General features: G+C 37.4%; 1 protein-coding gene across 3 annotated transcripts in view; it reads right to left on the bottom strand.

Moving 5' to 3' along the window:
* The window catches only part of SNTG2 (syntrophin gamma 2), a 439,433-nt gene that overhangs the window by 74,662 nt on the left and 349,472 nt on the right, over positions 1-15,299 (bottom strand). For all 3 annotated transcript variants that reach the window (XM_055120048.1, XM_055120049.1, XM_055120050.1), the window contains one exon: positions 3,782-3,853. In XM_055120048.1, the coding sequence (XP_054976023.1) occupies positions 3,782-3,853 (72 nt within the window). The remainder of the gene's footprint in view (positions 1-3,781; positions 3,854-15,299) is intronic.

Genomic DNA, 15,299 nt, shown 5'->3' with positions numbered 1-15,299 from the left:
GTGACACAGTGATTTACACTATAGCTTATCAGTACAATTCAAGCTGTAATGTACATCATAAAATAAAATTAATTAACCAGTACTTTTTCTTGGATTCTTATACTCTACAAGAAAAAAAATACAGAAATATGCAGCCAAATGAATTTATTTTCAAAAATGGAAATAAATGTTTCTTTTTTTTTAAAGACATTCTGATACTATGAAGGGACTACTTTCCTTACATGCAGTCACATTAGATGCAGCCTAAAATTTCAAATCTAAATGTAAAGTAAATCAGTTACAAGTAGGATAATTATTCTTGACTATATTTTTAATACAAGAAAGAAAAGCAAACTTTAAAGAAAAAAAAGCCTTTCAAAAGTTTCAGTTTTTGATTGAGTTATTAGGGTAAAATTCTCAGACAAAGCATAATAAAAACTCAAATAATTTTAGCATTTAATTATACACACATCTTCTTACTTTATTTTACATCCTCTGAATGAACAAAACATCCTACTTGGTCTATAATACAGCCATCAAACTCCCTCTCCTCTCCTCTCCTCTCCTCTCCTCTCCTCTCCTCTCCTCTCCTCTCCTCTCCTCTCCTCTCCTCTCCTCTCCTCTCCTCTCCTCTCCCCTCCCCTCCCCTCCCCTCCCCTCCCCTCCCCTCCCCTCTCCTCTCCCCTCCCCTCCCCTCCCCTCCCCTCCCCTCCCCTCCCCTCCCCTCCCCTCCCCTCCCCTCCCCTCCCCTCCCCTCCCCTCCCCTCCCCTCCCCTCCCCTCCCCTCCCCTCCCCTCTCCCCTCCCCTCCCCTCCCCTCTCCCCTCCCCTCCCCTCCCCTCCCCTCCCCTCTCCTCTCCTCTCCTCTCCTCCCCTCTCCTCTCCTCTCTTCCCCTCCCCCCCCTCCCCTCCCCTCCTCTCCTCTCCTCACCCTTCCCGGAAGATTTTGTCAGATTTTGCTAATTATCATTTAAGGTAAGATAAGATATAGAAAAAAGCCTTTATTCTGAGCATGTGGCTTAATCCTTATGGCCCAGTGAAGGTCATAGACCAGATGTATTCACTATCCCCACCTTGGTTTTAGCATTTGTTGTCAAAATATGTTCGTTCACCAACTATGTTGTGTCCCAAATTGTCCTATGAGCTTTGGTCTCATCTTGCCTGTTTATCTGTCTAATCATTATCTATCTATTTATACCTAGTTATCTACTGATTGGTCAATCACCCATTTAACTAACAGCAGGTAGGTAGTGTCATTTACGTGGTAGAACCAGCTTCCTGACTAGGACATGAAGAGAGACCCTGGATAACTCAGCAAAAAGCAGACCCTCCCCCACCCCTATTCCCACAGGATGTAGCAATTAATAACTAGAGATAGTTATTAGTAAGTTTGGAAGTGAGCCCTTCCCTAGTTCACAGTTAGGTCAGAATCGTAGGACCTGGGATTAATTTTGCAAGCAATTATGAGCGGAAAATTTCTACCCCACCAAAACTAGAGATACATGTGGTATTTTAATCTCCATCATTTTGAAATAATGTGTTTCTTAGTAATTGGTCCCTAAAACAAAGATAAGATACTATTTCTCTCTTAGACTTTAAATTTTAGTGTACAAGTCAGTGATTATGAGTGAATATCAACTACTGTCATAACAGTTTATAAGTTTGTAGCTGTAACTCATGGTGATTCATTAAAAAAAATAAATGCAGATAAACCAAAAAACAAGATAAAAAAAGCAATACAAAAAAGAGCCATGATTAAAGACTACTGTTATCATTGTCACAGCAAATGAGCTTTCTCATATTTTTGTTAATAGTCTGAATATAATGCTTTGATTACTTTTATCTAATTTAGTAATTCATAGTTTATTCTAAAGAATGTATTAGTACAATAAAGTGTCATTTATCTATAACTATTTCAATATTATACCTTCAACTCAATAACATTAATATTTCCAAAAGACTTAAAAATTGATATAGATATTTTAGGGTCTCACAAAATTAAATGAAAATTTAAACTCGTTATGGGGGCCCACACCTGAGGTGCTGAGGACTATACCTGACTCAGTGCTTCGTGGTCAGTCCTGGCATTTTGGGCAGAGCAAACCCAGATCTCCCATGTGCAAAGTATACATTTCAATCACTGAAACTGTGCCCCCTGAAATTTTTTAACTTCCTTCAGAAAATCCTAATGCACAGATAAGGTTGAGATTCACTAACCAAGGTGTTGTCCTGGCTTTGGGGTGCTAGTGACAGAATAAGAGCTCCTAGGAACACAGCTCATAAATGACCTAAAGAGACTTGGCTAAGTAAGCTCTTTATTATGCGGGGGATTGTGGCCATTAAGCAATTTCTATAAAGTATGTCATAAAATACGAAGTATAATTCTTATGGACCCCATTTTACAAATGAAGAAACTGAGGGCCAAAGAAACAGTAAGTTTTTAAGTGACGGCAAGGGCAATTCTAGACCCTGTGCACTTCACCAGCTGCATCAGCTTTTTGATTTCAGAGCCACAACATCTCTATGGCATTCATCTGTATTATTTGTTTCCTGCCTCTGTACTTGTGGGTCAGTCAGACTTTTGCTGATCCAGCCTGACTGATTTATCTCTGCCCACATATCATTCATCCTCTCATCTCATAATTGGTTACAACACCGGACTTTGCTAGCATCAGCAGGAGGAACAAAGGCCAAACTTGATCCAAGCCTGGCCTCATGACCCATAAGGAATCAAATGATAAAATCACAGACATTAAACACCATGAAGCAGGAGATTTAGGTGACCAGGACTGACATTATATAGTGGGATCTATTTCCTCTGGAATGTCAGAATAGTGGTTACTCAGCAACTAATACATTGTTTGCATTTTCTTAATGACAATTAATTATTTTAATTTCTTCCCTACATGTTTTTTTTTTCAGTTTGTATCCAACATTCCAACTTCATTGTATCATTAATGCTACAACCTAAGGATTGCCATTTTTTTACTATAAAATATGTTTCCTAGGATCATTTAATTTGATAGAATCTGCATTGACATGCTTAGTTGCTTATATCCCTAATATGTCAATAGCAACTCACGTCAGAACATGGTAACAGCAAGCATTTTGAGATACACAGGATACTCCAGATAAGCCCTGATATCCTCTAATGTAGATTATTATTAGAAAAGGGTATTCATTACACAATGAGTTGTGATCCCAGCAGAAACAGAGACAGTTCATTTTGTATTAAGAATTTAGCCCATTGGAGTTGTTAATTACATTGCATTATTTTGAAAGGTTGATCTGAATGTTATAAATAAAAATTGTGCCTTCTTAGCCAATGAGTACTTCTCCTTTAATAGAGCTATCAGATTAATTATTTTGGTCATTCTGGACAGCTTAAATAAGAAAGCTTTTAGGACAAATATGTACATATTTTGATAAAACAACAACAGCAACAAACTAAAGTTCCTGGAATATATTAATATAATTGGAACTAAAACACACTTCCTAATAGGAGTATATATACATAGCTAAGTCCACCTACACCATTATTCTACAACCCATTAATTCATCCACCTGTCAATCCATCCATCCATCCATCCATCCATCCATCCATCCATCCATCCATCCATCAACCAGCTGCCTCAATGAGCAACAGGATGCCAAATTTTAGGATGGATAGGAGAATTAATCTAAAAATTTTCATGCTATTTTGTGATTTTAATAGACTGCGGCAAACACACATTAATCTCCTTAATTTAAGTCCAAGACCTCTTATTTATATGAAAGCATCTCAATGTGCAAAGAACACCCACCTTGTGAACTTTAAATAGCACCTCACAGAGGTTATAGGTTTTTTCTGCCCGTACCCAGTCTAATGTGCTCACCTGTAAGAAAATAAAAAGGAATATAAATTTTAAGTACTCGCCAAAAGAAAGTAACTGTGCAGGTTGATGTATATATTAATTAACTTTATTGTGGGACTCATTTCACAAAGTATACATATATCAAATAATCACATTGTATACTTCAAATATATTACAATGTTGTCAATTATGCCTCAGTGAAACTAGAAATATTTTTATTTTTAAATTTGCTCTGTTTTGTAAACATATTTTTATTCTTCAATTTATTTATAAATACAATGGTTTAAGTAATATGGTTACAGTAATTTTAAAGTTTGTGGTGTACATATATAGTTAAAACTTTTATTTAGACACTGTGGTTTACAAAACTTATTTGTAAGGTTTTTTCTCATTGATTTATCACTGGTTTACAGCATTATATAATTTAAGAGTTTCATTTCATACTTCTAGTATGTCCCACTCCTCTCACCAAATTTCCCATGTCATATCATCACCAAAACCCCGGCTGTTTATTCTTCTATGCTTCTTTCCTTTAACTATGATAACTAACTTATTCTTTAAAGACTGTTGGGAATTAGTTTTGATGTTCAATGCCAGTTTTTCTGCTTTAGTAACTTATATCACACATATGCAAAATAATTTTTTGGGGGGAGGGCTGCATCTGGCTATCAAGGCTTATTTCTGACTCTGTATTAAGGGATCACTCCTGGCAGTGCTCAGAGAACCAAATGTGATGCTGGCAATACCTAGACATTTCTAAATATACATGTGAAAATAAACATATCTTCAGTTGAATTTTTGTTTCTTATTGTTTTGGACCACACCAGGCTATGCTCAGGGCTTACTCCTAGGTCTACTTAAGGATCACTGCTGGCAGGCTCAGGGAACCATACTAGGTGTCAGAGATCAAATCTGGGTTAGCCACATGCAAGACAAGTGCTCTATTCACTGTATAATTTCTCCAACTCCTCAGTTGAATTCAATGTTGAAAAAATTGGGGCAAATCAGCATGTATGTGCCTTAAGTATCTTCTAAGCAACAAGTAGGAACTTTAAATTTATATACAAAGACACTCTGATGAGTAAATACATGTAACTTTTCGGTTAATGTGTGATATAAAAATATATCGATACGTTGTTGATAAAAAAGAACTTGGTAGTGTAGGAACTTAAACTATACATAATTGGTCTAATATTAGCAACGCATTTTGGAATAATTTACATTAAATTAAGGGCCACTTTTAGTTTAAGCATATGATGAGTTTTCAAGTGAACGTTATATATTTTCTGAAAAAAGTGGAAAGAGACAGAGAGTGAAATACCGTATCTGCAGTCTTGTTCTTTAGAGCTAAATTCACAAGTTCACTCTATTTTAGAAACAAAATAAATTTTATAGCATCAATTTAGTTAAATACATAGAATAACCTCTTGGGTGCTTCACAACTATTTTAACAGAAACAATGATCAAAATTATTCAACTTCCCAATGCTGTTTCATAGCTTACAATTTGTATTCACAAATATATCTCCATTATTTCATGTTGAGCAGTTAGAATATTCAATAGTGCAACTGATTTCATTTATTGTTACCCCAAACTTATTTTTAATAAACCATTAAAAAGGAGAAAAAAATCAAATGACTATATGTATATAATCAATTGGTAATTTAGTAGTCATTTCACTAAAAAAAATAGAGATGCAACAGAGACATATTCGGTTACTGGAAAAGATCATAATAAAAATATTTAGAAAAATTTTGAGTTCATGACATTAATATGTTGTAATTTAATATTATCTGTTCCAAATTGAACTCATTGCCATTGTGATTTTAAATGTTCTATCATGTCAATGCTAATATAAAGGGCCTGACTGGAGTGCCAATGGACTGGAGCATATACTTGACAAGTAGGAGACAGGGTTTGATCCCTAGAACCAACTCTAAATACTCCCAAAAGTCAGTCCAAGCATCATACCTATGGTGGTTCCTCACCACTGGATGTGGCTCAAAATCCACAAACTAAAACAAAAATCAAAACAAGAAAATGAAAGATAAAATAGAAATTTGAGAAGTGTTAGAGTGGTAATATGAGAGCCAGTCATGGATCAGCCGGAGCATTTAGATCCCCCTTTCAGGATTAGTAACAAAGAGGCTACAGTGGCCATTGGGAACAGTGCAGACACTGAATGATGCCCCAAACAGAAACCCTGCAAATCCTGAATCTATAACTCAGCAGCTGCCTAAACCCCTGAGAGATACTATTCTGTCTAGTCTAGCTAATCTGGACTCCTCAAAGCTTCTCTACCTCTGTTCTGTGGCACATCCTGTTGCCAGCCAAGGTGCCACTTATAGTTGAAAACAAACACATGCACACAACTTTTAACTTTCTCAGTTATGACAGTTTTGTATCATTCTGAAGATGCTAGAAAATACAAGGAAAAAAAATCACTAAACACACTATTCAGAGATAGCTTCTCTTCATAGTTTTCTCATTGTTATAAATATACCTTATGCATATTCATGATTTCATATTTTCTCAAAATATAGTTTGTAATATCAGCATTTTCCACGTCATTAAATGTTTTTCAGAAAAGCAATTGTAATTGCTACTTAGAATTTCAATGTGCGGATTTAATAATTTTTAGCTTTATTTTTCTGATGGGCATTTTTGTTTGCTTTTGGGTTTCCATTATACTGGTAGGATTAATATCTCCAGTATGCTATTATATGACACTGAAGGCATTTCTTTTTTTTTTGCTTTTGGGGTCACACCCAGCGATGCACAGGGGTTACTCCTGGCTCATGCACTCAGGAATTACTCCTGGTGGTGCTCGGGGGACCATATGGGATGCTGGAAATCGAATCTGGGTCGGCCTTGTGCAAGGCAAACGCCCTACCCGCTGTGCTATCAATCCAGCCCCTGAAGGCATTTCTTATATTTAATTCATTTTTGGGGGTCCCCCAGTACTTTAATTCATTTCACTGGGGCCACTCCCAGTGAAATTTGGTTAATTGGTCTGAGAGTTCAATGCTAGTGTCCAAAAATATGGAACTGCTTGGAACCAGTGATACTCAGGGGTTCCCGTGGCCACATCTATTGGTGCTCAGAAGCCTCCCTGGTTATACCCAATGGTGTTTGGGGGTGTGGGGGGTGGGAATGCAGTACTTGGGATCACATGCAGGTATTGGCACATGCAAGACATAAGAACCTGAACCCAGAGCTGCTCCCTGACACACAATGCATAGTTTAGTTTGTCCTTAGTAATGGTAGGATAAGGCATATATTGTTTTGTATGCAGCATTTTCACTAAACACCCAGTTTCTGTAGTCCTGCTCCTCTGTTGTTATAGCCATCCCTTATTTCTATTAACTTTTAAGGGATGACCCTTCACCACCTTTCCTCCACTGGATGGGTTCTCTGGACAAGAGTTGGGAAGTCGGCACAGTTTCAGCAGCTGTCATCTGGAACATCTCCTATATGAACCAAGAACTGACTTAGGAAAAGAAAGTGCATCATTAGAGATACAGGTGCAAATGTAATGCTTGGAAGGATTCTCAGAGGGGCCAATTTATTTAGTAACTTAGGGAAATCTTCACTCTGAAAGTTGTGGGACCAAACTGGGGTCCACCATTTCTTCCAATACTAACAATGCTCCATGGTGGTTCATCAATTGTAAACTATGTTGCCTACTAATGAAAAATGTTAATAGAAGGATGACAGATACTACATTCCTGATTTTTTAAATATAAAACTGATTTAAATAACAAAGTATTAAATAAAATAACACCAAAACTAAAATGTGTTAAGTAAAATAAAATTACCAGGGGGTCAGCACATATAGTGTTGGCCCACATGGAAAGGAACCTGAGTTAGTCAGTCAGATACCCCAGAAGCAAGTGTGCAAGGTGCAAGAAGAGACTGGTGGAGCCCAGATCCCTCCCTTCAAAAATACAATCTCCTTCCCTCAGTGGATGTAAGAGGGACACTCCTATAACTGAGCAAAAGCACAACATGAAGTACTTCTAAGTTTTTGCTTAATGCAAATTATTTTCAAAATATTCATTATACACTTCAGGGCTCTTTTTTACTTATTATTATGATTATTTATTAGCTATATATCTAGAAACTGTGTAGGCTATAACCATCCAGCAATAAGTACAACAATCTCACAGCTAGCAATGATTTAAAATAATACCAGTTAAGATAAGTATTTAATGAGTTGGTTTGGAAATAGTTCAAATAGGAGTCCAGTTGCTAAAATGAAAGTAAAGTGAATACATAAATGTGATTAAAAGTATTACTTATGATTATAAAATAATCATGTATTATGTATCCTGTAAGAATTAGATATATGGGTACATAGTAGTTATACAGTTATGTAAAAATTATATATATATGTGTGTGTAAAGGTTCAAATTTGAGGGGTTGAGTGGTAGTGATCTGGTGACAGTACTGCAGTGTGACAGTATTTAAGGTCCTTGATTCACACTATCCCTGAGCAAAGCCAGGTATCAGGTGGGGGAGCTGATGATGATAAATGTTCTTGGGACCATCTGGGTTACCATGATTTAGCAAGTCTGGAGTGGAAATCAGAGATCTTGATTTTAATTTTAAAATAAATTTGTTACTGGGTTACTGAAAATGATGCTAAAAGCCTTAGCATCAGCTGGGAGCTTGCTAGAAATTCAGGATCTCATTGCACTTTTGAATCTACCTTTGGAAAGCAGATTTATGTTCTGATACATGTAAGCATTAGCAACCACTGTGTTAACTAACACATAGTATTCACTAGACAGCCCTTCAAAAATAAAAATAATCCAACGGCTTAAAGTCCAATGCCCTTTAAAAGACAAGGAAGAAAGACAGAGGATGGGATAGGCAAGGCTAGCTGGTGAATTCAGAAAACGTTATTTACAAATCAGACATGTATTTAATCATTATACATATTGCAAATGAATTCCTTATTTTGGGAAACAGTTGCTCCATAATATTATTTTCTGAAGGAAAATATTCTCTGTGCAACAAACAGGATGCATATAATACTGAACTTTTATAGAAAGAGGTGAAAAGTTCTAATCAAGTGTGGAGAGAACTGCTATGAGCTGGTACAGAGCTTTAGTGTACTGAACAGAGAATTACATGGGATGGGGATGGAGTCTGAACCATTCTGTCATGATTGTCCTGCATAGTGACTCATGAACCAAGACCGGGAAAAGCAACACGTACTGATACCTCGATTTCTCTATCTGTGTAGAACAAGGAAACCATCAGACTACGAAGCATTTGGAAAGGATAAACAGTTTGTAATCATACACCATTAGTCATTTGCTAAGTGAGAGCTGATGATTCTCTATTTTATCAAAATATAATACAGAATAAGTTTTAGACTATAAGACATTATATACTGGCAATTTAAAACTATTTTAAAATACTTAATATGTAGCCATAGTCCTCCTCCCCCCCGGGGATAGAATAATTCTATTAGATAAAAACATTATCTAATATTTATTCAAGTCTTCAAATCTTCATAGAAATAATTTATTTCAAGGTAAAAATTTTTAAAATGACAGGATACACTTGCCTAACTATTATTCTTAAAATAGCTTCTAATATTTTTGCATATTCATAGGCAATAGCTATGTAATTTATATGTTAATGCTATAAGATGTTGAAAATTGATTTTACCACTATTACTTAGCACATTTTAATGATGCTTGCTACACAAATAGCTGAAACATTATTCCTCATTCCCCTTTGAAAATCAAGTATAACTTCTGACTAAGAAGGAAAGCATGTGAAAAGGGTTGATGAATTTGTCTTTTAATGTACACTTTCCAAGGTCTATTAGTATCCTGGGACTTGAGGCAAGCTGTCGTTTCTGGGTTTTGCTGCCTTTTCAGAGAATACCTCAGCTATAAACCCAGACTTCTGGGGCTGGAGAAATAGTACTGTGGGTAAGGTTATAGTCTTGCACGCTGGTGACTTGGGTTTGATCCCCAGCACCACATATGGTCCCCAGATCCCTGCCAGGAGTAATTACTGAGCACAGAGTCAAGAGTAAGCATTAAGGACCCAGAGTGATAGCATAGCAGGTAGGGCACTTGCCTTGCATGTGACCAACCTGGGATAAAACCCCAGCATTCAACGTGGTCCCCTGAGCACTGCCAGGAGTAACCCCTAGGTATTGCAAAAAACAAGAGTAAGCATTAAAATACCACTGGGTGTGGCTGAAAAATAAAAAACAAAAACAATCTTCCCCACCAGACTTCTATTCCACATCCCTCTCTGCTTTTCTTTCTTCCATCATTTTTATTTCTACTCCCTCTTCAACATTATCCTTTTCCTTCCTCCTAATGGAATTCAGAAACTATCCCGAGAATAAGACTTTCATCTTTCGCCTTTTCCTACATTATCTGGTAGAGAATCTTTGAGGCTTTCAAAATGTATTTAAATATTCTGACACCAAATCAACAAGGTTCTGGGAATGTGGTCAAGGCTTGCTCAGCAAAATTCTCTACCACCTGGGAGGAAGGATGATTGAGAGGTGACTAAGATGAGAATGTAAGTGACAGTGAATCATCAAGGAAATTTGAAGATTTATGTCCCCTGGAGTCTTTTGTTCCATTCTAGAGAGTGATGGACCAGAGAGAACTTGTCTATATTATTTAATTCTTTCTGCTTCCTTGCACCACATCCTTGATGAGTTCTGATTAGCATAACTTTGGAGGTCCCCTCTGATGGCCCAGTTCTATGTAGTGTACCTCTGTTTTGTCACAGTGGACTTCAGACTCAGGTAGGGGAAAGGACACAGAGATGTGATGTAACTTAATAATTGTCTCAGATTCAAAAACTATTTCATATCAGATTAAATAAATCAATAAATATAGATATTAAAAACTTAACATAAGGTTGTCGCATATTTGGCAAAGTAAAATTGGTTTTGGCAAGTTTCCACAGCTCTAGGATACAAAACCAAGGGCAGACAAAAACATATGTAAATATTTAGGTGTGAATTAACTCTCCATATTTTGTGCATTCTTTTACAATGAGAAGGTGCTAAATATTAGTAACAAAATTTCATCTGTTAAAATGCCACAGAGTTTTTAAACACATTTATATCTGTATAGATTAAGTCACTCAGTTTTTGCCAAGATCTATTGGAGGTATGCAGACTAGCATTTATTATCATTGTCACAAAAATTAAAGGCATTATAGAATAGAGAGGTTGGATAAATAATATGTCAAGATCCCAAAAGCAAAATAATGATTCAACTTGGAATTCATAGGTTATAATTATGATTTATAATTTACATTATTAATGTACTATTTACCTGAAACTTTATAATAGAATAAATCTTTTTCACTGTCATATCTCTTAATCCTGTCTTAAAATATGAAATTATTATTTTGATAGCATATGAAAAATAATTTAAAACATTTTGTTTAGAACCAGTTAAATACCAAAACCAGAGGAAACGCTGAAAATTAAAAACACCGTAATCAAAATGGATAATACTTTGATTAGGCTTATAACTAGTGGACACAGCTTTAAAAAGAATATCAGAGTAATGAAATCTATAAATTGAATCTATAAAAACTGAAAAGCAAAAAGAACAAAGACTGAAAGGAAACAAATGATTAGAATGGCTAAGGACTGTGGGGCAACTAGTACGAGTGTGATTCAGGCTTACTGTGACTATAACAAGATAAAATAAAATATCTATAGAGATAGTTAAAAATGATAATGACATAATTTTCTCAAATTAAAGCCAGGAACCAAAACACAGAGCCAGGATATCTACAGAAAATCAAATAGGATAAGTGTCAAAATAACTAAACCTTGGGGAAAAAAATTTTAAATTACAGACCCCAGCCACAGCCATGCTCAAGGCCCCTTTCCGCATATTGGGGCAAGCCTCACGCATGAAGAAACTGGCAGAGGAACCCAGGTGTGTGGGACCCGGGGCTGATATCTCCAAGCCTCTTGGATAGGGACTGGGTCTCCTCTACCCAGACCCTCCATTTTCCAGTAGCTTGGCAGCCACACTCACAAATTGCCCCCAAAACCATGTAATCCCATCATCAACCAAGACCCAGAGACTATAAAACAAAGTTCCTGGAACATGTGACCTCTTATAGCCTAGTTCTCCCTCTCAGAGAACCTGAAAGGTACCAAGAGCATTCTGCCTGTATGGCAGAGCCTGGCAAACTCTGTGGCATATTCAACATGCCAAATACAGTAACAATGATGGGTCTTATTCCCCTTACTCTGAAAGAGCCTCCAAAGTGTCACGGCTGGGAAGACCGAGTAAAGAGAGGCTGCTAAAATCTCAGGGCTAGGACGAATGGAAACATTACTGGCGCCTGCTCGAGAAAATCAATGATCAACAGGATGACAGTGATACAGTGATACAGAAAATCAAAGATAAAGAAATCATGAATGAAACCTTGCGATATATTACATACAAAAGAACAAAGATAAGAATGACATCTGATTTCTCAGAAATCATGTAAGTAAAAGACTGGAGTGAAATATTTAAAGTGTAATCAGAGGAAAAATAAAGCATCAATCAAGTTCTGTTCCTTATAACATTGTTTTTTAAAAATTAACAATAAATAAAGTCTTCCACAGACAGCTAAAAATAATAGATTGGTTACCAGTAGTAGAACATTAAAGAAATGTTAAAAGAAACTTTTAGGAAAACAATACAGGTCAAAAATGAAAGAGAGGACACCACTACAGATCCCAGAGATGTTCAGAGGAATAAAAACATTAAGTACTCTATCTCCACCATTTGACAAAATAGATGAAAGGGACCAGTTATTTATAATATGCCAAATACATAACAGAAGAAAAAAGAATCAAATATGACTGCATCTATTAAATAAAGTGAATCAAAATTATAACTTAAAAAAGAGAAATCATTGGTCTCAGGTGGGTTCGCTAACAAATGTTACAAATATTTAAGCAAAATATAAGACAATTAGATATAATTTCCTCCAGGAACAAAAGTTGATTAAATGCCTTCTCATTTATTCTATGAGGCCAGATTTACTGCAATACCAATATATAGCAATCATTATCATCATCATCATCATCATCATCATCATCATCATCATCATCATTATCATCATCCCATTGATAGTCAAATTTCTCAAGCAGTCTCAGTAACATCTCCATTCATCCTTCTCCTGAGATTTTAGAAGCCTCTCTTTACTCATCCTTTCCAATGATGCCACATTGGAGGCTCTTTCAGGGTCAGGGGAATGAGACTCAGCATTGTTACTGGTTTTTGCATATGAATATGCCATGGGGAGACTGTGAGGCTCTCCCATGTGGGCGGGAAACTCCGTAGCTAGCCAGGTTCTCTGCATTGCTCTCTTCCGGGAGCTTGGTTTTAATAAGTCTCTGGGTGTGGACCATTGGTGGGATTACATGGCTCTGGGGGCAGTTCCTGGGTGTGACTGCCTAGCTACTGAAAAATGGGAAATCTGGGTGGAAGAGGCCCAGTCCCGATCCGAGCAGGCTTGGAGATCTCAGCCCCGAGTCCCACATACCTGGGTTCCTCTGCTGGTACCTTCATGGGTGAGGTTCGTCCAAACGTGTGGAGAGGGGCCTTGAGCATGGCTGTGGCTAGGCTCTGGAGGTATTCAGCCATGAGAGCACTGCTTGGGGCGGGGAGGAAAGCTGGAGACCACCCCCTCCAGCTTAGCAATACCAAAAAAAAAATCTACTATAGGCTAATATACCTCATGACCTTACAAATAAAATCTTTGGAAAGTTCAATTGAAATAGCAAACTAAAGAGATACCTCAGTAGTAAGGAGGACATACCTGGTATATGTGGGACCTGAGCTCAAATCTAGCACCTTCTGGTTCAAGCAGCACCACACTGCCTGAGTATTGAAGCATCTGATTCTGTTGGGCAAATATTACCAGAAGCAGACCCTAGGAACCCTGGGGAGTTTGGAAAGGGCCCCCAAATTAAAAGGTACATGACACAACCAAGTGGTATTTATCCCAGGAATTAAAAAGTTCATTCAACATTTGATTATTAATGTACTTAGCGACATCAACAGGCTAAAAAGGAAAAGCTACATGAACTTATCAGTAAATGTAGAACAAGCATAGACAAAATACAAGAATAATAAATATTTTCTGTAAGTTAGGGATTAGCTAGGAACCTCTTGCCCCCGAGCCAGGCTATCTTCACTGGGGCCCTTTGGGGAGGGGCGGATTGAGTTTCTCTCCCGCCCCAAGCAGAGCCCTGGCAGCCGAAAACCTCCAGAACTGAGCCACAGCCATGCTCAAGGTCCCTCTTCACACACTTGGACAAGTTTTACCCATGGAGCAACCATTAGAGGAACCCAGATAAGCAGGACCCGTGGCTGAGATTTCCAAGCCTGCTTGGATTGGGACTGGGCGCCCTCTACCCAGATCCCCCATTTTCCAGTAGTTTGGCAGTCACACCCACAAACTGCCCCCAGTGCCATGCAATCTCATCAGTGGCCAAGATCCAGAGACTAACACAAAGGTCCCAGAAGAGAGCGACACAGTATTTTCTTTGTCCCTCTCGGCGAATCCGGCAAGCATGGCAGAGCCTGGCAAGCTACCCGTGGCGTACTCAATATGCCAAAAACAGTAACAAATGATGGTCCTCATTTCCCTGACCCTGAAAGAGCCCCCAATATGCCAGCGGTCTACAATATCACTCAACATGGACGAATGGAGATGTTACTGGCGCCTGCTCAAGCAAGTCAATGAACAATGGGATGACAGTGATATAGTGAAGCTAGGAATTGAAGGGGATTTTCCAACTCAATTAAAAAATCCCCACAAAAGCCTACATCTAACATAACTTGTTGATAAACTTGATGTTTTCCCAGTAAATCAGGTACAAGGCAAGTATACTTTCTTACTACTCTTTTTCAACATTATATTGGAAGTATTTGTATTATCTATAATGTAAGAAAACCATACAAAAGATTTACAGGTAAGAGGAAAGTTGTAAAGTCATAAAATCCTCTCTTTTCAGAGATGACATGATCAATTATGTAGAAAAATATTAAAAAAGACAGAGTTGAGGTCCAGATCTTGGAGAACTGCCTATATTTTCCTTGATGTATTGTCTAGATTCAGGTCTGGTCTCAAGGACTTTGATTCACTTTGAATTGACTTTTGTGTAAGGTGTTAGATAAAGATCCGGTTTTAATTTTCTGCTTATAGTTATTCAGCTTTGCCAGCACCATTTGTTGAAGAGACTGTCTTTACTGCATTTCATGCTCTCTGCCCCTTTGTCAAAAATTAGCTGATTGTATATGTGGGGTTTGTTCTTAGATATACTTTTCTGACCCACTGGTCAGAGAGTCTGTTCTTATTTCAATACCATGCTGTTTTGATCAATACAGTTTTATAGTAGAATTTCAAGTGAGGTAATAAGAAAACCCCCAGTTTCTTATTCTTCAGTATG

Source organism: Sorex araneus, chromosome X, assembly GCF_027595985.1.
Source record: "Sorex araneus isolate mSorAra2 chromosome X, mSorAra2.pri, whole genome shotgun sequence".
In the NCBI taxonomy this organism is placed as follows: domain Eukaryota; kingdom Metazoa; phylum Chordata; class Mammalia; order Eulipotyphla; family Soricidae; genus Sorex; species Sorex araneus.
This window is presented reverse-complemented; position numbering and strand designations above follow the sequence as displayed.